At 36.7% G+C, this 24,419-nt stretch overlaps 3 protein-coding genes across 3 annotated transcripts; 2 read left to right on the top strand and 1 right to left on the bottom strand.

Moving 5' to 3' along the window:
• Positions 1–4,321: 4,321 nt before the first annotated feature.
• On the top strand, positions 4,322–6,518 carry LOC103411737 (2-C-methyl-D-erythritol 2,4-cyclodiphosphate synthase, chloroplastic). Its single transcript, XM_008350367.3, has 3 exons — positions 4,322–4,896; positions 4,991–5,121; positions 6,125–6,518. The coding sequence occupies exons 1-3, from the start codon at positions 4,410–4,412 to the stop codon at positions 6,356–6,358; spliced, it is 852 nt and encodes a 283-aa protein (XP_008348589.2). The 5' UTR covers positions 4,322–4,409; the 3' UTR covers positions 6,359–6,518.
• Positions 6,519–10,747: 4,229 nt separating this feature from the next.
• LOC103411726 (1-aminocyclopropane-1-carboxylate synthase-like) lies at positions 10,748–13,593 on the top strand. Its single transcript, NM_001293839.1, is given in 4 exon segments — positions 10,748–10,998; positions 11,098–11,229; positions 11,325–11,485; positions 12,178–13,593. Coding segments are annotated over 4 exon segments (1,464 nt in total). The 5' UTR covers positions 10,748–10,827; the 3' UTR covers positions 13,178–13,593.
• Positions 13,594–20,277: 6,684 nt separating this feature from the next.
• Positions 20,278–21,767, bottom strand: LOC103411716 (heavy metal-associated isoprenylated plant protein 39). The gene is made up of 3 exons (XM_008350353.4): positions 21,562–21,767; positions 21,050–21,125; positions 20,278–20,807 (listed from the first exon to the last, which is right to left on the bottom strand). Exons 1-3 carry the CDS (start codon positions 21,565–21,567, stop codon positions 20,488–20,490), a joined length of 402 nt encoding a protein of 133 aa, XP_008348575.1. The 5' UTR covers positions 21,568–21,767; the 3' UTR covers positions 20,278–20,487.
• Positions 21,768–24,419: the final 2,652 nt, after the last annotated feature.

Raw genomic sequence — 24,419 nt, 5'->3', positions numbered from 1 at the left:
AAGATGGGGAGAAGGTGAACAATCAGTCGGAGCTCTGATTGCTTACCTTGTCTGTCACCTCTTTCAGCAGACCCCCTAGCTCGGCGACTTGGGGGACTCCTACTACATTGTTTGTATCGCGCTTGACCAAGCCTGAAACTACAAGTAAGCTTCAAGTGAAATTGATACATTACCTTGTGCATCTCCACCAGTTAAAGATACCACCCCTGGATGGAGGAAGAGTACTTCCAGAGAAGATGCCACATCTACCTATGAGACAGATAAGGCAAGTCAAGACGACACCACACTCCGATACTTAGAAGTTTCGTGATTACGAGATCATTCTCCCACAATATTTCCTAATGTCATTTGTACTAAATCATTCACTCGTACTCACTAAAGGAGAGCTTGAACCTATGTACTTGTGTAAACCCTTCACAATTAATGAGAACTCTTCTATTCCGTGGACGTAGCCAATCTGGGTGAACCACGTACATCTTGTGTTTGCTTTCCTATCTCTATCCATTTATATACTTATCCACACTAATGACCGGAGCAATCTAGCGAAGATCACAAAAAGCGACCGTTTTCGTTACCTATGATCTATCTTGCAAGAGAACGGAGAATTAGATGGAGATCTCAACCATAGAATACGAGCTGGATGGAAAGAGTGCATCCGGCGTGTTGTGTGACCGTCGTAGGCCACTGAAGCTCAAGGGAAAATTTTATAGGACGGCAATAAGGCTAGCGATGTTGTATGGCAGAGAATGTTGGGTGGTGAAGCATCAACACGTACACAAAATGGGTGTAGCGGAGATGAGGATGCTTCGTGGGATGTGTGGGCACACGAGAAAGGATAAGATTGGGAATGAGGATATCCGAGGTACAGTAGGAGTAGCCGAAATTGTAGGAAAGATGAGAGAAAATCGGCTCTGGTGATTTGGACATGTGCAAAGAAGGCCGACTGACGCTCCGGTTCGAAGATGTGACTACGGGACAGAGGTTCAGGGCCGAAGGGGTAGAGGAAGACCTAGGAAAACTTTGGAAGAGACTCTAAGAAAAGACTTAGAGTACTTGGATCTAACGGAGGACATGACACAAAACCGAGCGCAATGGCGTTCTAAGATTCATATAGCCGACCCCACTTAGTGGGAAAAGGCTTTGTTGTTGTTGTTGTTGTTGTTGTTGGATTGAAGTTACATGGTTAATTTACCATTTGCATGAAGCTGATTCACTGGCTTTCTTACTTAAGCTAGAAATACTAGCATTTAAAGAGTATCCCACATTAGTTTCGCCATCCTGAATATGGGCGATAGAGAATGTCCCCATAACCTGTCAGATATAAGGTGCTTGTTCGTGTCTTCTGATTGGCGACTTCTTGAGAAGCTCTTGGAGTTGGAGCAACCAACCCAAAACCATTGGTGATGGGTGGAGAGACCTGATTCAAGTTTAAAATGCAAGACGTGTGGTTTGTAGATTACCATCGCGGCCCTTCACATATGGTGGAACTAACTCCAACACATAAAAAAGGTCGTACCCAGTGCACAAGGCTCCCGCTTTACGCAGGGTCTGGGAGAGGTGAATGTCGGCTAGCCTTACCCCCATTTATGGAGAGGCTGCTCCCAAGAACTAACTCCAACACATATGATTAGTTATCTTAGGGTACTTGAAGTGAGTGAAAAAGCCGGGCCTGACACATAATGAATTGTCCACTACTATGTTTAACTTTCAACATAATCATCTGGTGCTTGAGATTTTTTCCAGAAATGGTTGATATGTGCTATAGCTTGGAAACTGAATTCTGGATTTGTTTCAAACCAACTGAGCTGGCATTGTGAGCCAGTAGGACGTAATCACTGAAAGACGTTCCGATGAATTACCAACATAGATTCATAGTAAGTCAGAGAAAATTACACGTGCTCTTTACATCTCATACTCTTTTTAGTAGTTCTGCCCACCTTATAGAGACAAGTACAATTTTTGGTTGAAGGTTGCTTCATGATGATATTGAATCATGCATTCACACATTCTGGTGGGTATCGGCCATCGTTTGGCTTGAGTTAGTGTGGATGTGGTAAAACGGGCCTATCTAATGAAAATTCTCTCTCTGTTCCAACCACCAGACTAGTCTACATTTGAGCTTATATTCTGCTAATTGTATTATAAACAATTTAATTACAGCTGTATACTGCTTGCTGCTTTACTGTTGGACGTACTTTTGGTCACCGCCCCAGATTAGGGTACTCGGAGATGTATCTTAAAAAACTGAAGCGATATAATCAATCTAACTACTGTTTTCTTGTTCTTTTAGCAGCCAAAAGAAAAGAAAAAGAAAACGAGAAGATGTCATGAGTCATCTTTATGATGTAAAGTGATCAAAATTAAATGCATTGTCTTTTCTTCTTTTAAGTGATGCTTCCATTTTTATTTGTAGAAAATGACACCTGCAACCTACCATCCTACCCACGACCGGACTCTTCCGCCACCTGATCAAGGTAATAATGTATTTCCCCAGTGTTTCATCCTCGATCTTTTTTGTCTTTTATTATTTTCCTATTTTCGCATTTTCTGTCAATTAATTTTCGTTTCCGTGTTGTATCATTGCGACTCTTTAGGAAAGGTCCATTCTAGCTAAGTTTTTTATAAATCAATCCTGAAAAGTGGAAGTTGATCTGTTGTGGACGTGGTTTTGACTCTTGATATTCGTAGGCATTTGCAAATCGTGTTGTTTGACAATGTGAAATTGACCTATTTAAACCCCTATGCAGTGATAACTAATGAAGCCAAGAACATCCTTTTGAGGCACATGTATCAGCATTCTGAAGAGAAGGTGAGTGATGGGCTTTACATCCGCACTTTATGCCCCGTTTCCCCATTTCCCCATTTCACATGAATGCGTACTTACACATAATTGAGAGAGAGGGAGAGAGAGGGAGAGAGAGGCCTTGTTCTAGTTTTTCATGGACTTTTTCATTGCAGTTGAGGCAAAAGCGGGCAGCGCCAGAAAAACTTTCACCAGAGCCTGGATGCAAGCAACTTAGGTCTTCTGTTTCAGATAATGCCTAGTATGCTACGCTGCCTCTGGCACTTTCCAAATGGGCTCGACTGTCGTTTGTTGTATGAAAATTAGAAGCTCAACGTACCCATCAGTGTGAATAGTAGTATTGTCAGAGTGTAAAAAATGCGCGCTGTATGCCTCGTCACAGACAGAAGGGTATTTGCTTGCGCATTGTTGTAAAAGGTACTTAGCCGGGAATGGAACATGGATGATTTGTGTGTGCTTAAAAAGGAATGAAATCCTTAGGGACATGCTTTGCTTTATGTTCTCTTCCCTATATACCTTGTTTGGTAGAGGATTTTGGGAAGGATTGGTATAGATACTTTTTCTTTTGAGTAATCCATTCCATCTTCTACCTCCGAAGTGGCCACAAAATTTTCATTCCTTTTTTCAACGTACCCTGAAAGTAGTTGCTTTTTCATTCCAATTCAATCCTCTGTACCAAACGAGACCATTGAGAGAGGAACCATTCTTCTCGCAGGAAATGAATGCATAAGGATTTTATTGTCTTCGTATTTGGCATTTTTACATAGTAAAACTAATGAAAAAGGCTTGAAAACTTTGAGATTTAATTAAAATGACAAAAATGTGTTGTAAGTAAATAATACCAGAAGTGACTTTTTAGAGTAAAAATGTCATTTTCGCTAAAGTGAACAATACTAAAAGTGTTTTGTTAAAACTCTTTTTTTACATTGCCAAAAGTGTAAATACTATCGTGCATACCAAATAAGAATCTTTCTAATCAAACGTTTCGATTCATAGTTTGTCAATGAATGCAGTATCTCTTAATACTTATAATTAATTACAAACATTTATGTATATCTCATCCCTTATCTGTACTTTGTCAATTAAAGAAACGAAACTCAGCCAAAAAATATGGACAAGGATTGTTTGCCCTCCCACTTACCGTGCCCTCCTGTTTTGTGTGGTCACGGTTAAGCCACGTTAATATTTTATATTATTTTTTTTATAGAAATAATAAGATAAAAATAAATAGTAATATAAAATGTTAACGTGGCTTAACCGTGACCACACAAACAAGAAAACACGAAAAATGGGAGGGCAGACAATTATTGTCCAAAAAATGTACATTGGATTTGTTAATCCAAATATCTTAATCCTTATTAATAATTTAATTACCAAGTTAGGATATCCATCGAAGAATATACCACTGCCCACTCGAATTTCAGTTGAGACAAATAAGTGGGTCCCGCGAGTGAGTTGTGAATTTGGAATTCGAATCCTCGTCCGATTATTCCAAAATCTATGAGTTATATTCATAACATGCAGTTAGAAATTATTTTAAATATTTTTTTATTTAAAATAAAATGTAAACCGTATTTGATAAAAATTGAATGAACGGCTACGATTTATGAATCTTCACCAAATGAAGATGCTCCTGTTTGGTGAACTTGAACTCAGCCATACGCCCAACACTAACAGAAACCAGATACACCACAACGCCGTCGTATCGAGTCCTGTGCCAGAGCTTCAACCTTCAGCTATGGCCATGGCAGCTACTCCGGCGTGCGCCTCCTCAATCACTACCGCCACAATCACCAAGCCACTCTCCCGCTCTCTTCCTTGCTCCCACCTCCCCGCCCTAAACCCATACTATCTTCGACCCTCGGCCCCTCTGTCTCTCCGAGCCCCCAAAACGCCACGCAGGCCAGTCTTTTGCTCCTCTGCCAGCACGGCCTTCGAGGTCGACCAAGCTCCGGCTTCCGCCACTCCGTCCAAGCTCTTGCCTTTTCGGGTCGGGCACGGGTTCGACCTGCACAGGCTGGAGCCCGGGTACCCTCTGATCATCGGCGGCATCGACATACCTCACGACAGAGGCTGCGAGGCGCATTCCGACGGTAATTCCTCCATTATTCTACTTTTTCTTCCCGTAATTTCACGTTTTCTATTTATTCTATCAAGTTTTCGATTTAATTTTTGGATTTTGTGTAGGGGATGTGTTGCTTCATTGTGTGGTGGATGCGATATTGGGGGCTTTGGGGCTTCCGGATATCGGGCAGATATTTCCCGATTCGGATCCGAAGTGGAGGGGTGCAGCTTCATCTGTGTTCATCAAAGAAGCTGTAAGTTATCCTCCTCCTCGTCCTTGTTCTTACTGTTTTTATTTATTTGAGCTTTTTCGTCGAGTTTAAGGATTCATATAGCATGCAATTGTGAAAATTTTACGTCTTTGGTTCTCGATAACGGTTGTTTTTCATGATTTGTGACGTTTGGGATGAAAAAAAATCTGATTGTGTCGCTTATGGAGAGTGGAAGCTATAAAAGTTAGACTAAGCAATTTAGTTGAGGGCTTTTGGATTGTGATCTCAATACAATTGTTTTGTTTTTGAGGTCTACAACGATTTGTCCAAAATCTGAAAACAAAATTCTCGCTTTTCAGTCTTTTCGATAAGATTGCATTCAGAAATTGAAAACATTAAGAATGTTTTACAACATCGAGCCATAAATCCAGGCACTGTCTGGAGAGAAAATCTCTTGCAACCAATATATACTCCTAGTGTCATCCACCGGTGCTATAGATGATTGCCACATGTTAAAACATTACACCATCCGTCCAATGGATGCTTGCCAGTCTCTGGTTACAAGAGTTTGTCTCCACTGACAGGCCACACGACCCGAACTTTGAGACACGGTGCAAAGCTCCTGTTCAATTATTGGACCTCAGGGCTCGAGGTCTGGACCTAAGTTCTGTCCGGTACTTCTACCCTGAGTCCTGGATGCCAGATCTCAATTTTCTGGCCTTGAGTTCCAAATCATGAGCCGTATGCCTTGGTCCAAATACCTGCTTAGAGTCTCGAGTATTGAGTGAGGTAGGAGCATGTGTGGGCATTAGGCTGAAAAGATGGATTGCCTGTTCATCTATAATACCCAGTTTCACATGCTCCCTTCAGCCTTGGGGACTTGAAATCCGAGTCTCAAGCCTCGGGGACTCAAAATCTGAGTCCTGGCTGCAAAACTTGTCATGGATCTTCATACATTTTCATGGTTTTTTACATTAAAAAGCATTTTCCGAGTTTAATATGGAAAACTGTTTTTAGATATCAAATAATACTGAGAATATTCCAGGTGAGATTGATGCACGAGGCAGGTTATGAGATTGGAAACTTAGATGCTACTTTGATTCTTCAAAGACCGAAATTGAGCCCACACAAAGAGGTTATGAGGGCCAACTTGGCTAAGCTGCTTGGAGCAGACCCCTCCGTTGTGAATCTCAAAGCTAAAACTCATGAGAAGGTGGACAGTCTTGGCGAAAACCGAAGTATTGCAGCTCACACGGTGGTTCTTCTTATGAGAAAGTAGAAAGAGCCCTTCGATCGCAGTCCCAAAATTGTGACTGATGTAGTTCATCTCATGACTTGTACGCCGCTGTTGCGCTTACAGCTTATAGGTAATCAATTTACATACTCCACACAACTGTGCATGTAGTTGGAATCACATATATGAAAAGTTATTTCTCCTTTGTGCTGGATTTCTTTGAAAAAAAGTCATAAGATTTATACGTGTTGCAAGCGTGACACTATAGAATCGGGACAGATGATGTCAAGGAAACAGAATAATTTCTCCCTCGGGCGAGTATTGGACTTGAAACCATGTGTTTGTTGCAAAAACATGCTACTGAAAGTTAGGCAGGTGGTTTCAAATTTCAAGCTAATGGTCATGCTGTTGGTATTCACATTTTGTTCGACCATCAAAGTTCCTGATCAAACAAACACATATACAAATTAGCAAAGGCTAATCAGTTTGCCAAATTTGAATGGACTCCAAAGGATTGAAAAGCTTTGAGCCTGATTGTAAAAGTTCCAACTTTTTCGTGTCTATTAGTAGACTTTTAAGCCTGGAGTTGAAAAGACTAAAAGCTTTTAAGCTTCGCATAATGTCTAGGAAATTTGGTTTACGTTAATAAACAATTTCTTATTTCCGCAGTCAATGGTCATTTTATTTGATAACATCAGCGAATAGAAACGATTCCTCTTCAAAGTTTGTGTCCTTGATTAAGTGTAATTTTATTTATTTATTTAATAAAACTCCTTTCGTACCGTCGAGTCACGTGATGTGCTTAGACCAGGTAGTCACATCGATATTGTGTGAGTTTTGTCTTGTAAAACAGATGTAACAATTGGTGGTACAAGTGTATACAATACAACACTTACTCTCACAATAGTCTTTTGCATTCAGATGCCGCGGACTTACATCAGTTGCATGCAAGATTTCTCCATCAATTTCCATAGGTGTTTAAGATCTGTTTTATAATGCATACCTGAACGTAATCAAGTTGTCCAAACTAATGTGTTTTTTCTTCTGACATTACCAATATCCATTTCGTTTTTTTTTTCCGGCAATATGGCTTGAACCTTGGCGACACTGGAATTCTCACCAAGTTAGGAAAATGATTTTCACACATTTCACACATAAGTTTATTTTTAGCTTTTTTTTATATTATTGAATTAAATATTAGCGTGCAGAAAAAAAAAATTGTAGATAAATCATTTCCCGTGAGTTAACTCATTAGTGTGTAGACTACCGTTCGCTGCGACATTTAATCTTTCTTGGTCGAATCAATCTTTACAGCATGTGACATAAACATATATATCTCATGTGTGGTTTTATTTTTCCAAGTGTTCTCATTTATTCCAAATAAAAACCATGTGAGAGGCATACAATCTTTGAATATTTAATGACTAAATTGGTTCCAAACCCAGAAGGCAGAACCAGTTACTTAAACCGGACTCGATCATTTCACAGCGATGTAACGGTCTGCAATTTTCTGCTTAATCAATATTTTCTGCTTAACTAATATTGTTTAGGGATTATTTCAAAGCGTTACGGCCAGTCCACCCTTTCAGGATCGAAAAAAATCACACATACATTTTAGCCTTACCATAATGTGTGATTCATCAACGTTAGGAATCAAACCCAAGATATGCTGTGGTGGGTTTTTTTTACAAAGGTTTGAATTGGAGTAAAATTTCAACGCACCACGCGGAGGATGAACCATTCTAGTTTCTATCATATGACCTTTGACAAAAAAATAGGGAAAATTAATTTCCACGACCAATAGAACATAACCAGAGGAAAGCCGGTTCAATGGTACACTCTGCTGCACTAACGGCAGTAGTCTCTGGTAGCACATGGAAATGCTGACCAAAAAAGTCTAACACCTTGACCCATAATGTTGGCAATAGCCACCCTCTTTGGTTGACAAAAATACCAGAGAGCCACCCATATTTTAAATTGTTTTCAAGTGAATCAACGAATGGAGTCCAACTTAGAGCCCGTTTGGTTACGGGGAATGAACTTTTTCAAAAGAAACTATCATAAACGATGATATATATGGCAACATTTCACTCTATTAACGTCATAATATGAACATGTTTATTCCCTTCATCATCATCTAAACATCATTTGTGCTATAAAATAATACCAAGTCATCATGTAAAGTAGAATGACTTTTTACGTGTAAAGGGTCAAATAATATTCATTTAGAACTTACGACTAAGAAATACAATTTCTTTTATAATTTCCATGATTAAAATAACCATTGCGTTAAAAAGGGCAGTTGATAGCCACCCATATTAATGTTTTCAGGGAATCAATAGAACCAATGAACGGAGACGAACTTAAGGACCGTTTGGTTTGCATAATGGACTTCGTAAGATGGAACTCTCATATTCATTCTCTCTTTCTTTGTAAAATTCTCTCTCCTGCGCACGGGGGCTAATGTGCATGACCCGGTCGGGTGGCGCGACAATAACACTGTAACAAGGTTAAAATTGGATTAAGCGCAACATATGACATGTCGTTACAATGCTATTGAGTTATCGCTAGATTGTTGGAGGATGGTTAAAATGTCGTTGTGATGTCGTAGACTGTTATTATTGGAGTGTCGATATGGAATTACTCGACCCAACCGAATTATGCCCAACCCATGCACACACAACTCGGTGCACAGGAGAGAAAAATCTGTTGATTTGTAAGTACAAAAACACTATTTATTTTTGATAAAATACCGTCTTACACTCCCAAACTGATCTTAGGTGGGTTCCAACAAGACACTCTCATAAAATTCTTAGTCTAAAAATACAAAAATTGAGATCTAATTGTTGAGAATGAATCCTACATTGATAAGAGGAGGATCTTGCATGTGCTTATAAGTAGTTAAGTTACTCCCCATGTAGCCAATTGGTGAGTTTCACATTGACGGGAGGCAAACCTCCTGTTTCATGGGCTAAATGAAATAGGTTGTAATCAATTAAAATGAACTTGAGTCCAGTCCGTTGTTTGTTGTCTCAAATGTGAGATGGACAAAACTGAACATGAAGGATTATAAATCTACAATAAAGTGAGTTATCTAACTTATTCTTATATATGAGTTACAAGTCCTGTATTACAAGTCCATACCAATCCAATCATATCCTTAAAGCCCAATCTTCTCCAGCCTACTAAACAGAGCGCTACTTATAAGTAGTTAAATTACTCCTCATATTACCAGTTGATTTTGTGGTGAAATTCTAATTTTTTTCACTAATGATTAAAAAATTAAGAATATTATATGTTTTAAAGCACCGTAGAATTATAGTCATATTATATGGTTGAGATACCAAACTACTGCACTATAAAAAATCTGGTGCAAATGCAATTCTCAGTTGCGTATTTGTTCCACCAGAAAAAAATAGTACATTTGATATGTGTGGGACCTAAAGTTGAACGTTCTAGATGGACCACCATTAAGTTCAGAGCTCTGTCCTTTGAATTCTTGAGCCATTGCAGGATGAAAAGACAGCAAAATATACTAAGATGTTTTTCTTAGTAATCCACATTTTAATATGAATCCAAGTATTTGAGTGTATCCCAGTCATACTAAAAGACTGGAATTTTTTTGGCTACTACTACATTATACAGTTATACTTGGAAATGTAAAATGTTTCATAATTTATAATCCATGACAACAAACTCTAAACTTAGATGGATCATCATACTACATCATTGTATGACAGAATTTTGGTAGGATATAATTGTGTGGAGGCATTCAGACCATGTTATTCGTATGAAAGTTCTCACCAAAATATGTGATTACTGTATTTTAATCGCACCTGGTATGAGAGCTGCCTTAATTGGCAACCCTACACAAGTTTTCATCGTAATCGCTTACTAAAGCATCCATGTCATATTCTATATAAAAGGAATTTAACTTTGAAATCAGTTCTCATCCATTTAAAAAGTTGTTCATACCACATCAGCATCATAGGCTAGTTTGACCATGTAATAGAGTTTTGTTTTTGCTACGAACTTCCCTATAGGATGGTTTGACTAAATGTAGACCAAATGAATACAGAATATTAAACTGGAAACTTGTTGATGATGGCTGACAGTACCCTTCACGAGTCACGACTAGCATTGTCCTCACAAAAAGGAAGTGACCAAGTACGTGTTTGTTTTTTCCAACTCAGCTTCAAAGTCCTGGTAGTATCTCAGAGAAATTGTTTAAGGAATAGCAACCATATTGCTCCTTCAAGGAAGTTTCAGATTCTCATTTTTCATAGCCATCTGAGACCAGACTTCCTATATAAATACCATTGAAGAACCTGCTTTCCTCATCTAAATCACACATCAATCTGGTTTTGGTTTGTGCTTTGCATAATAATCGTCGAAAGCGAAAACAGTTTAGCACAGTAAGACTACCCAAAACCGTAGAGATCTAGCTCCTCTATTCTCCATAGACTTTGATAGACTCCTCACAGCATTGCAGGGATTTTTCAGGCGTTTAAAAAATGGGGTTTACTTTGAGCAACCAACAGCAACTGTTGTCTAAGATAGCAACAAGCAATGGCCACGGCGAAAACTCTCCATACTTTGATGGCTGGAAGGCTTATGACAGTGATCCTTTTCACCCCACCAAGAACCCTAATGGGGTTATCCAGATGGGTCTTGCAGAAAATGAAGTAAGATTTCCGAAATCCGAAAACTTTCTCAAGTCTTTTTTATGTTTGGTAGCTTTTGAAGAGCATAGAATTAACTCTTTGTTCTTCTTCTTTGTGCAGATGTGTTTTGATTTGATCCAAGAGTGGGTTCTGAACAATCCAGAAGCCTCCATTTGCACAGCAGCAGGAGTAAATGAATTCAAGGACATAGCCATCTTTCAGGATTATCATGGATTGCCAGTATTCAGAAATGTATGCATTGAATTAATTTTACATTAATATTAGCAATATTTCATTAATATTTTGGCTATATATTGACTAAGTTGTTTTGGTGAAATAATCTACAGGCTGTTGCAAACTTTATGGGAAAAGTGAGAGGAAATCGTGTCACATTTGACGCCGACCGGATTGTTATGAGCGGAGGAGCTACCGGAGCTCATGAGACGATCGCTTTTTGCTTGGCTGATCCTGGGGATGCATTTCTGGTGCCTGTTCCTTATTATCCAGGGTATGTTTGGATATCGTTTTATGGTTAGTTTGATCTGATTAAGAGAGAAAATGAGTAAATAATATCACAATTAGCCACTAAGAAGTGGATCTTGACCTTTATTTTAATATCAACTGTTGACCAACTGGAGCTTCGGTGGGTCAACAGATTGCCTTAGAACTATTCAATAATTCGACAAACTGGAAAAAGATGCTTGGGAAAAAGGGAGGTCCATTTTCCTTCGGAAGGACAGTTTACAACCGTTCAAACTTTGGACCTTTTTTTTCGTCCAAAAAAAACTTTTGACATTTTTATTTGTAAAGCCATCCATCCCTTTCTCAGTACTAGCCAATTGGTTTATTCTATGATTCAATTCTTACCTACACACCATGTGACATCTAGCCAATAACACGGAGGTGATGACACATATGAGAATTAAAATATATAATGTTGCGTTATTATTTTCGGATGTCATAATAGCGAATTGCGCATTATAAGTTATTCTAACTTCCGATGAATTTTTCATGATATAAAAATTCTAATGAAAACTTTAAAGGGCCCAAGGCATCAAAGTTTTAATTAAGGATATTGCTTTAAAGGATACGGAAATAATATAAAAAACGAAATTTACAACAACAAAAACTTGAGCTTATTCACAACAATTACATCTATTCTCCAGCATTTTGCTAAATTTTTCTGCTATTTTATTGCAGTTTTGACCGAGATTTGGGGTGGCGAACGGGAGTGCAACTGATGCCAGTTGCCTGTGACAGCTCCAACAATTTCAAAGTCACCAGAGCAGCTTTGGAAGCTGCCTATGAGAAGGCTCAGAAGGCAAACATCAGAGTAAAGGGCTTGCTCATTACCAACCCCTCAAATCCGTTGGGCACTGTCCTTGACAGAGACACCCTCAGAAGTCTAGTGACATTCATCAACGAAAAGAAAATCCACCTAGTGTGCGATGAAATCTACGCTGCCACCGTGTTCAGCCAGCCAAGTTTCATAAGCATAGCCGAGATCATAGAGGAAAACATCGAATGCAACCGCAACCTTATTCACATTGTGTACAGTCTTTCTAAGGACATGGGGTTCCCTGGCTTCAGAGTTGGCATTGTATATTCCTACAATGATGATGTCGTTAATTGTGCGCGAAAGATGTCAAGTTTTGGATTGGTTTCGACACAAACTCAGCATCTGATTGCATCAATGTTGTCAGACAATGAATTTGTCGAGAGGTTTATAGCACAAAGTGCTAAAAGGCTAAAAGCAAGGCACATGCGCTTCACAATGGAGCTTGATCAAGTCGGCACAAGCTGCTTGAATAGCAATGGTGGTCTTTTCGTATGGATGGACTTGCGTAGGCTGCTCAAGGAGCAGACGTTCGAAGCTGAGATGGTGTTGTGGCACACGATAATCCATGAAGTTAAGCTCAATGTGTCACCAGGTTCGTCGTTTCATTGCCCCGAGCCAGGTTGGTTCAGAGTTTGCTTTGCCAACATGGATGACAAGACCATGGAAATTGCTTTGACACGAATCCGAAACTTTGTGGCTCAATACAAGGAGCCAATTGCACCGAGGAAGAACAACAGGTACTGGCAAAGCAACCTGAGGCTGAGCTTTCAGTCTCGGCGAATGGATGACATCATGATGTCTCCGTGCATGATGTCACCTCATTCACCGATACCTCAATCGCCTCTTGTTCGAGCCACTTAGAGAAGTGACTGATCTCTCAGTTTGAAATGTTGATGCATTTTTTGGGAATTGTTAGTAGTACTCCTAAAATTTCATTTGACACTCCAAACTTTCTATAATTAGAAAGAAAAATACGTTTATAAGGAGTGTAGAATGAGATTTTTGAAGTGCTAATAATAGTTCCCCATTTTTTACCTTAGTTTCTGAATTTTTATGATAGCAAGGTTCTTAATTAGATAAAATATCATTAATTTGTTCTTAATATTTTCTCGTGGAATTTTGAGAGTGGTGGATACATTCTTTCATAGGATTAGAATTGTTCATTTTACTCTCTTTAGTCCATTTTTTCTTTTTTCAATTCAATGAAAAAAGTTTGTATCTGTTTGTAATAATTTCTCACAGAAGAGAATTGAATTAATTGTGAATTGTTTTACATCAATATTTTTTGTGAAATCATTAATTTGATGAATCCTAATATTATGATCTCTACATCCCACATGATGATCTATAAACCAGATGAGAAGAACGTGGACTAGAAAAAGTGTGTTCATTTTTCATCATTTTTCTCAAGAAACATGAAATATTTTTTGAAAGATTAAGAAACATGCAATTGTTGATTTGTTCATTGTTCCCATGACTCATGAAGTGGGTGTCTCATTAGTGTCTCTTTTCTGTATCTAAACATTTACTTGTTAGCTTCCGAAAAAAAAAAGAAAAAAAAAAGAACATTTACTAGTTTGCCATGGGCCTTTCCCTCCAAACTGAAAGAGACATTAAACTTGAACCAAACCCGGTCCGAAAGCCGATCCATTTACTTGTTTGCCATGGGCCAGCCCACCATATGGTCTATCACCCTCACGATCAAGTTATCAACTACTTTCGTTTTCCTGGGTGAAAACATTAATTAACTTTATAAACAAATAGAGGCCAGATTAAAATATTTGAAATTGAATTCACCACCCTAACATAAGAAGCAACTTCAAACTTGAAGTAATGGGAGTTAACAAATAACATGACGAGCAGAACAAACATTTAAATTCTAACATTGATCGAGAAATCGAGAAACACCAGCAGCATCGCCAATCTTGACCCAGAGATCGATGTCACAAAAGGGGACGGCCCTTTCCCTCAACATCCTCCACTACATTATTAATGTTGGAGATTTTCAAATTTATACAATGCTCAAAAGTAAGTAAGAGGTTTTATGTTCGAATTTCGTAGATAGCGAATTTGATACCAAATTGGGTCGCTGATAAGTAGATTTTATATTATATATTTTACCTTAATCTTAGTATATTTTGGTTAATATTTTGGAAGAATTTTGATGCTTTGAATTGTATTTTCAATATAGGACTTTTGACTTCCTCTAGAGCAAAACAGGATCAAATGCACGAATTTTGGAGTAATTCTAGTTGGAAGACGTTCGTGAGTCACTTAGCTTGATCGTATCAAAATTTGGGATTTTTCCACCAAACGGTTATTTTCTGAAGATAAAATAAAGGAGCGATGCGCAGTGCTGGAAAATGACGTTTTTGGGCTTAAATTGTGTTTTTGGAGCCCATGATGACCTCGGATGGATTTGTGGCCTTCTGGAGAAGTGTTCAAAATATTCCAAACATTAGATCCAGCTATATTGGGCCAGTTTTGGAGCAGCTTATGGGTCCAAAACGTGGTTGTTCATATTTTAGGCGAATTTTACCATTTAATTTAGAGTTATGTTTCCTATTTTATTTGATTATTATTTTTAGTTTCCCAGTGGGAATAAAGGACCTGTTTTTAGGGTTTGTGTGGGGGCTTAGCAGATATATTTTGGAGACAGAGAGAATTACTAGGGTTTTGGAGATTTTCTACTTGAAGGTGCTTTCAATCATTTTCTTAATTATATTTTCTATGATTTTAATTATGAATATGCGTAACTAATTCCTTTTGCTAGAGTGAAGCCTTGAGCCTTAGCATGAGTATGTGATTTTTATTTAATTGCTTATGATTGATTGCATGCATACTTTGAATTATTAATCACCGGGATAAAAACTATCTAATTGTCTTAATGCTTGATCACCATTAGGACCTTTAGAAAAGTAATTTGATGCAATTTTGGTTGGAAGATTCCCTGAAATTGACGCTAGCTTCTTGTGATTAATAATTGTAATTTCACTTACGATGAACACCACGTCTTAAGGATTGCATGGCATTTCAAAAGATTTTCATAAAGCATAATGAGTCTTTCTTGTTCAGATTTGATCTGAACGTCCGGACGGGTTGCATGTTAGATATACGTTCTATGTTGGAGGTTCCAAGTAAAATATGAATGAGGAAAATCTAACCTTCAAAGTGGCATGTGTAGATCATAAGTAATTGGTAAAAGTTTATAGGATTGCTAGGTGATGGTGGAACCCTAGTGTTTTCTTAATTTGATTTCTCCCAAAACTGTTTTCTTTTCCTTCTAGTTTTTAATATTGCAGATTGTCTTATTTTTATTAATTAATTTCGTTTTTAATTTAAGTAGGCTATAAAATCAATCACCTCAATTTCTACTAAACAATAATTAATTGAAATTTGGTTTGTTTCAAATTATTTAATAATTCCTGTGGAGAATGACCTTGCAAGATCCATTTATACGACAACCATCTTGTGATTCTTGCAAGTATTATAGGAGTTTTTATCGCATTCACATGAGTAGTAAAATCCTTATCAGTTGCCTATTATGCGGCTTAGCTGCACTCTTCCCTCCTCTTAGTATAAAATAAATCGTTGTACTAAAAAAATAAAAAAAAACTCTGAAGGATTATTATTATTGTCCTTTCTTTCAAAAATTCCTAGTTATTGGAAGAGGATCCTCTCCGGATCCACCACATCCTAGCCGTTCATCGTACATCGTGCGGTCAGTTTTTGTCAAGTACTATTTGTGTTTAATTTTAAATAAAAAAAGTCAAATGATTTGTGACCGTACGATGCATGATGAATGGCTAAGTTGTGAGGATCCTTAGGATCCTCACAATTTGGATCTGGATGGGATCCAAATCCCAAACCATTAGACCATCTCCAACCCTTGGGCTAAAAGCCAAATTTTTTAGCCCAGAAAATTTAGCTTTTAGCCCGGAAACATCTTTTCTGCTCCAACCCTTCTACCCTAAAATTTTAGCCCGGAATTATTAAAGAATGAAATTAGCCTAAATTTTTTTCTTAAATCAATTTTTTTTTTAAAAAATAAATATGTAGATTATTGTAAATTAATTTTATGAACATTTTAATATAAAAAAATTTAAATTCCGATAAACATTTCGCATTTAGCCCGGGGGGAAAGCTGGGGGGTATTTGGCCCAGAAATAGCATTTGGCATTTAGCCTAAAATTTTAGCATGGGTTGGAGAGTGTTTGGGGGGGTAATTTGGGGGGTAATTTGGCTTTTAGCCCAGGGTTGGAGATGGTCTTAGGGAACTACACACATATATTTATTTGTAGAAACCTTAATGTTACCCACTACTAATACACTATTTAATTATTGGGTGGAGGTATTGGGATTTTATCATTTATATATCCACTTTTTTTCTACGTGACATAAAGTGTAAACTACCTACCACAATGGAGATGTTTTGTAAAGAATTTTGCATGTATAAGCAATATTATGTCACCATCTGTTTCACATTAATTAAATAATGAGTCATTATCTTTTGTTTTTCCCTCAGAAAAGACTAAAAAATTGATGGAGTTGGGATGTGTTTGCTTAAACAAGCCAAAGATTAGCTAGATTATTGGTAAACAAAAAGCATTAGAGATGACTTCATCTTGTACACTATTTAATATATGTCGAAGACCATGGCACTAGGTATCATGTCATGGCTTTCACCTTTTCCACACATGATGTTCTATTTCAATCTTTCTATGTGCATATAAAATTGAGAATTTAGGAAACCTAAGGGGGCTATTTGGTATCGTATTAAAAAAATTCATAATTTTTCAAAATATTTTTTTAAAACATCTTTTAAGAACAATTTTTTTTAAGATTTAAAAACTTGTTTGGTATGAGATACAAAATTAGTATTAAATTTTAATAATTGAAAAGAAAAGAAAAAAAATAATCCTACAACAACTCTTCATCGATTCGGAAATTACTACACAACTCAATTGGACAAACAAAAATATTCAAAGGAGGGCCAGATAAAAGGGAGATTAGAGAGAAAGACGAGAGTGAATGAGAGAGATTAGAGAGAAAGAGCAGAGAGATGAGAGAGGTTGTGGGGAGGAGGGGAGGAGAGAGAATGAGCAGAGATGAGAGAAATAAGAGAGAGAATCGAGGAGGAGGGGAGGAAAGAAAGAGAGAGATGAGAGAGAAAGAGCAAAGAGAGGAAAGAGAGATTTGGAGGTGAGGAGAAAACAAGATAAGCTAATGATAGAGAAAAATCGGGAGTGAGAGGAGAAGAGAGAGAAGTAGTTTGAAGTTTAAAAACTTTAAAAACTCATTTTTTGTGCTTTTTAGAAGTAGACTAATTTTCAAATTAGTTTTGAATTCAGTTTTTGAAATAGTCATACCAAATATAAGTATTCAATGTTGAAAACTTAAAAACTGTTTGAGTCTAAACAATTGGATTTGCTACTCAGTACTACAATTTGGTAGTATTCTTCTCACTTGGAAGTGAGAGGTCTTAGGTTCGAATCTCGTGAATGGCGAATTCGATACCAAATTAGGCTGCCCATTGTGTGGCTCAGCCGAACTCCCTTTCTCCTTAGTGTAAAAATATCGATGTACTAAAAAAGAGAGTTAAATTTAAGTAGAGTGCCAAACATGCCTTAACTTTTTGAGTTAAGATCCCTCCAGCAACACTCGAACCCTTCACAGTTGCTCTCGAGCAATGCTCCAACTCAGCTCAAACAATACTAGAATCCCTGTCGAATGATCAAGTAAAGCTTTAACGTGTTCAATCTCACTTCATCTAAAGCCAAATTTTAGTCTTGGTTTAAAACATTATGAGTGCATTTGTTGCACCAGACTATCTCGGATTGGACTAACTTCAAGGATTAAGCTGAACTAGCTTATACTAGATTAAACTGGACTAACTTAATGAAATGTTTGGTACAGTGTCAGATTAATTTACAAACTATAATTTTCTTGCCATTTAATTCACTTTTGCCTTAAAAATTAAACAAAAAATAATATAAAAGGGCAGTGAAGTATGGAGATGAATGAACTCAAGCATATTTTCTTTCCCCTTCCTTCCTATACCCTTCCTCGTTTCTCTTCTCCATCATTTTCTCTCTACCAAATCATGCATCAATCTCTTAACTTTCTTCTTCGATTAAGAGAATTTGTTGGTTAACCATTCGCCAAGCCTTCAGAAATTCCAAAAGATAGGCAAGCCTTCTAGCAACCAATAAAACTTGCAAATTGATTTACAGAAATTTAGAACAAAAATCAATTGGGTTAATCGAAAAAAAAAACCAGAAACCATTTAAACCTGCAGATCTATTTACAAAAATTCAGAACAAGAATCATACCACAACCAAATCATTCCTCTAATATCAAAATCATATAGAGAAGATGACTGAGATTGCGAAGCAGCCATGGCGGAGATGACCCAGTCGACGAGGAGGCAAGCCGAAGTTGAAGCTAAAGCCAAAGCCAAAGCCAAAGCCAAAATCAGTAGCTTCAAAGCCACAACCATGGCGATTGTGAAGTAGTGAAGGAGAAGAAGATGACGTAGATGACCCAGTCGACGAGGTCATTGTCGAAGATGAAGCAGTCGACGAGTTCGTCGTCGGAGATGAAGCCGCACCTGAAGCTTGTGCCGTCGAAATCTAGGTTGAGGAGGTGATTTGAGCAGGACGAAGACTTTCTTAGCTAGTCCCATGGTTTTCGAGGGGACAAGCTAAAAATGACTAGTGAGGTTGTTAGTGAAAGCGAGTATTGGCTAATCCCATTAAAATTAGTCTAGCCAAGGAACAAACATGGACTAGACTAATATTTAATCTAGTCTAGTCCTGTGAAACTTAGTGAATGCAAACAAACGCCCCCTGTATATTCCTTTAGCACTACTAGTACCAGGGGCACTCATTGATTAATTGATTAACAATTTCGTCACGGCTTGTTTGCTGACTACCATACATATATAATTTGCAGTTGGCAAGAGGGACGTTCCCAATCCAGTGAGGAGACTTCATATCATCCCAAAGCAAAACCATCTATTTCAAATTACATATTTATAAGACATCTTAAAATAAATAAATAAATAAATATATAAGATGGTTAACATCTACATTGCTACATAGGAGCAACAGCACAGGGCCCCTATCTCAAAGGGGCACCAATTTTTATTTTATTCCTATATATCACTTTACTTAATTAAGTTAAAATTTGAGAAATAAAATATTATTTTCTGCTTTGAACTCTTACTATATTTATTTTGTACTTTTTTTAACTTGGTTAAAAACATCATATATTATTTTTGACATATACTTGATCTTAAATGGTTTTTTTTTTCTTCTTGTGGATCCTTTATTATTAATTGTTCACCGCGATAATATGGTGCTACAAAGTTCTTTTAAATAAATGTCTAAACAACAAAGACATACAAGGAAAAAAAGTTTTTTTGGGTCAACTGATGAAGAAATAGGCCTTGTACATAAAGAGGGTCCATTTGAATTTTTTGCACACGAACCTTAAAATCTCATAATTAACCTTATACGACACTACAACTAAGAGCTATTAATATTCTAATTAAAACGCCCAAATTATATATATATACGATTACACAGCCACATGATTTGACTCCGTAGATTAAAAGACATCTTCTTCTAGTTCTAGAAGTCAATGTCATTGCCTCTTTCTTTCTTTTTCTTGCATTGTTTGCCACTTACTATTTTTTTTATATTAAACGATGGTCTTTTGCATCTGACAAATTTCCACAACCGATTCCAATATAATACATACTTGTTGCCATCATAGTCCTTTTGGGTTTCAAAAACAATATTTATGTACTTGTCAAAGAAAAACTAAATTAATTCCCACCTTTTATTCAACTGGCCCAGATGATGAAAAATCATGTAATTTTTTAGTACAGTCCAAAAATTTCATCCACAAGTAATCATGTTAAATAATTAAGAAATTATTGATAGAGGCTGGGTGAGTAATTAACTGTGCTTTTTAACTTTAATCAAAAATAAAAATCAAAGTTCAGACACTTATTTTTTCAAGCCACTTGCACTCCATATACATATCACAAACCTTTCTTTGGCTGGCCTCCAATTGGTTCCAAAACATGATTAAAAATTAAAATTCAGATGGCCTTACCAAAAATACACGATCAAACCGCTAATCATCTCATAATCCTCAATTAATTAACAGATAACACAGGAATTCGGGTTTTCTTCAGCACTTTGGACATAGTAGTACTTGGTCATGTGGGGATTGTATGCTTGGTAGGCCTTGACAAGCTCAGCAACTGGATCAGGTTTCTTCTTATCATCTTCTTTCTTGTCATCTTTTTTGGCACCCCCTCCGTCTTTCTTATCATCTTTCTTTTCTTCCTTTGCCGGCCCGACTGTTAGGATCTCTGTGTACCACCCTCTTCTCAGTTTGGCCACCACATCGACCGGGTCAACGTCGCCGATCACCGTTAGTTTCTTCTCCTTCATGTCCATAGCAATTGAGTCAATGCCTGCAAAAATTTACAGAACACAGGAAAAACAAAGTCAATAAGTGCATGGAATAAATAGTTTGACATTTCAACAAAGACTACGATTGCAACTATATTTTAATTTCCAGTGACAATATCCCAGATGAATGCCTCAATAGGTGCTGATAAATGAAAGAATTCAGAATTTTTTTTCTTTCCATTTTTACTATTTTCCAAGTTTTTCACGAAGCCAAATCAAACTGATATGCTTAAAAAGTTCATACCTGTAAGGCTGGAGACTGCTTTCAAGGCCTTTTGTTTTTCCTTGTCATCATGTAAATCCAATTTCAGTACCACCTTCTGCAGAAAGAAAATAATTTTCAATTAAGTTTTTCTTTTTAATTTTTGGGAGAGAAAATGGCAATTCATTAGTTTTCAATTAACAATTTAAACCAAAGGAACAAATCAATTATTCATGGACCAAAAATCATAATTTCTGAAACCAGTCACCATGATCAGAAGTACAAGAAGGATCACAAAGATTTTGAAATCTAAAGAGGGAATAAAAGCAGAAAACATTGAGAATATCATGTTCTTTATTTCTTTGTGAAATGAAAAGGCAAAGCTCTCCGAAACTTAATCTAAACTATCTAATAATATTCTTATCAACCCGATAATCTTTGAAAAAAAATAAATTAATGCATAAATCACAGGGTTGGTGGAGGGAATTTTTACGAACAAAGAAAGAAACTTCAGTATATATATTGGATTCGAGCAGCTGAGTGAGAAACTACACCTTCATTTCAATTGGGTCTGAAGCTCTGACCAAGAAGTATAAAATACGAACAAAAACTAATCGAAAAAAGCTCGAAAAGCCGAGGGTTTTCGAGGAGGAGGAAGAAGAAAGAGAGAGGAAATTGCAGAGAGTTTTCCTTGAAGGGGACTAGTCTTTGTGGAAGACGGACAGACTCATAAGCTAAAGCCTGCCAAGGGGTTTTATATATATAAAAAATTAAAAAATATATATATATAAAATTAAAAAAAAAAATTCCACTTGAGGTTAAAGGTTGAAGGCCCTTGCCTTGTTGGACAAGGAACCAATCAGTCATGGATCATGGAGATGTATATCACAGAGCTTTGGTGGGATTCACTCGTTTTTACTTTATTGTCTTTGTTTCCTCTGTGCCTGAAAGGCTTGTACATTTCTACCTACTAATGTTATTGTACGTTGTACGTTTGGTTTAGGTGGTTTGTGACCTTTTGATGTGACTTTGACGTTTAAACACTAATTGATTTTTTACATGCAAATTACAGCTTAAAATATGTGTAAACTTAATGATTTGGTATTATAAAAGGAGTTTTTACATACGTATTAAACTGTGCTTTTCAAGTACGTAAAAATCCCTAGTTCCAATGGAAGCATCTAGGTATTTTCTTTTAGGAATTTACAGTATATGGGTCATTATCACTACGTAACTTCCTATTACCACTTTTTAAATTCAACATTGCTCGTCTTCGTTACTTACAATTTGTAGTTTAATGTATATATATCCAATTCATTAAAACCACAAAAAAAAAAAAAAAAAAAGATTTTTGTTACCACACATCAAATTGTGATTAGTATGTAGATCAACTTTGCAGGGGACTTGAGATTTTCAAGGAAGAATCCAATTGTAGCAAGTAATTCAATTTGGGAACTGCCTAAAGTATACGTGGTCCTCATCATGATTATTTTGTTTTTTTTTTTCCTTTAATTTTGTGCTTATATATAAAAGTAACTATTTAGGAAGGGCGGCAAGAACCTCACAAGTTTGATTACATAAAAGACTCAATAATTCCAAGTAGATGGTCCTTTCTTTTCTTGCATGTGATGTGAAGTAGGCTTCACTCAGGGCCGGTTCTGAGAATTTAGGGGCTCTATGCAAGATTTAGATGGAGGCCCTTCATTTTTTAATATTGTATTTTCTTTGTTGTTTTCCGAACCCGGGCCATGTACAAGGGGATTGAAGGCCCACACCACTAGCGCTAGAGTGGTGATTATTATTATCTTGCACATTTAAGTATATAATAGGCATCTGTTTATATGTAAAGAAACTTTAGGGGCCCTTCTGAATTGGGGACCCTGTGCGGTGGCACCTTTTGCACACCCTCAGGGTCGGCTTTGGCTTCACTGCCCTTAGGAGTTGGGATTAGCCCAAAGTAGTGAGGGATTGTAAAATAGCTGTCAAGATTATGATAGGTTTAAAGTTCGATTCTTTTAATGTAAAGTCTCACTTGTTAAGTTCAACGTTAACCTCACTCATTTACTTCAATACTTTTTTGTTTAGTATAATTAATATTGTATGCGCCACACTAATCGATTGAATCACATTTCTTTTAAGAAGGATGCTCACTTGCATGTAAGCCTGACAATTCCTGACACGACCCAATAACCCGACATGACATGACACGAAATTAACAAGTGTTCAAGTCAATACGATAACGAATCAGGTCGTTATCGAGTAACCCGATAAGCACCTGTTAAGATAACGGGTTGGTTCAGGTATACATGTGGGTAACACGATACACGATACGAAAAATATTAATTTTATAATCCTAAAAAAATACTATAATAATTATATATATTAATTTAACAATTTTATACCCCTAAAAACTATAATAATTATATATATATTGAATTAAATATTAAAAATTGGTGACCATTGGATCGGCTTAAATATACATACCATTCAATTTCTTAAGTATTATATGTACAAAATAAATAAATTTAAATCTATTTAATAAATATATATATACCATTGAACTTAATGAAATACGAATTCTACGAAACTAATTTTAACGATCTAATCGTCAAATTTGTTTGTATATGATTCGAGATCGCATCAGCAAAAAATGGCAAAAAACAAACATTCAGATATCAAGTAACAGGACAAAAAATTTCGACGGTTATCAACGAAAAATCATGATTTAACGGTTATTTTAACTCCAATTTTGATGATTTTTTTTGCAGCTATACGCCTTGACCTTATATGAATACAATGAATGAACTTGATCTTCAATTTAAAATATTTTGTAATGGTGGATATCACAAAATCTTATGTTATACTTAATGAAAGTATGAATAAACTCTTAAGTGTTAGTAACTCTATTGTTTTGATGGGATACACATTATACTAAACTAATTTCAACGATCCAACCGTCAAACTTGTTTGTATATACTTCAAGATCGCATACGCCAAAAATTGCAAAAAAAAACAAACATTCAGAGATCAAGTAACGGGACAAAACTTTTCAACGGTTATAAACGAAAAATCACGATTTAACGGTTATTTTAACTCCAATTTTGATGATTTTTTACAGCTACACTCCTTGACCCTATATGAATACAATGAATGAATTCAATCTTCAATTTAAAATATTTACACTGGTGGATACCATAAAATCTTATGTTATACTTAATGAAAGTATAAATAAACTCTAAGGGTGCGTTTGTTGCGCCGGACTGTCTCGGACTGGACTAGCTGCCGGGACTAAGCTGGACTGGCTTAGACTGGACTAAGCTAGACTAACTTAGTGAAGCGTTTAGTGTAATGTCGGACTAAGAAGCAGGATAAGAAAAACAGTACTGTTCACCAGATTTGTGTTTGCTTAGAC

This window comes from Malus domestica, chromosome 14, assembly GCF_042453785.1.
Source record: "Malus domestica chromosome 14, GDT2T_hap1".
Classification (NCBI taxonomy): Eukaryota; Viridiplantae; Streptophyta; class Magnoliopsida; order Rosales; family Rosaceae; genus Malus; species Malus domestica.
The sequence above is the reverse complement of the archived record's forward strand: the minus strand, read 5'-3'. Positions and strand labels throughout refer to the sequence as shown.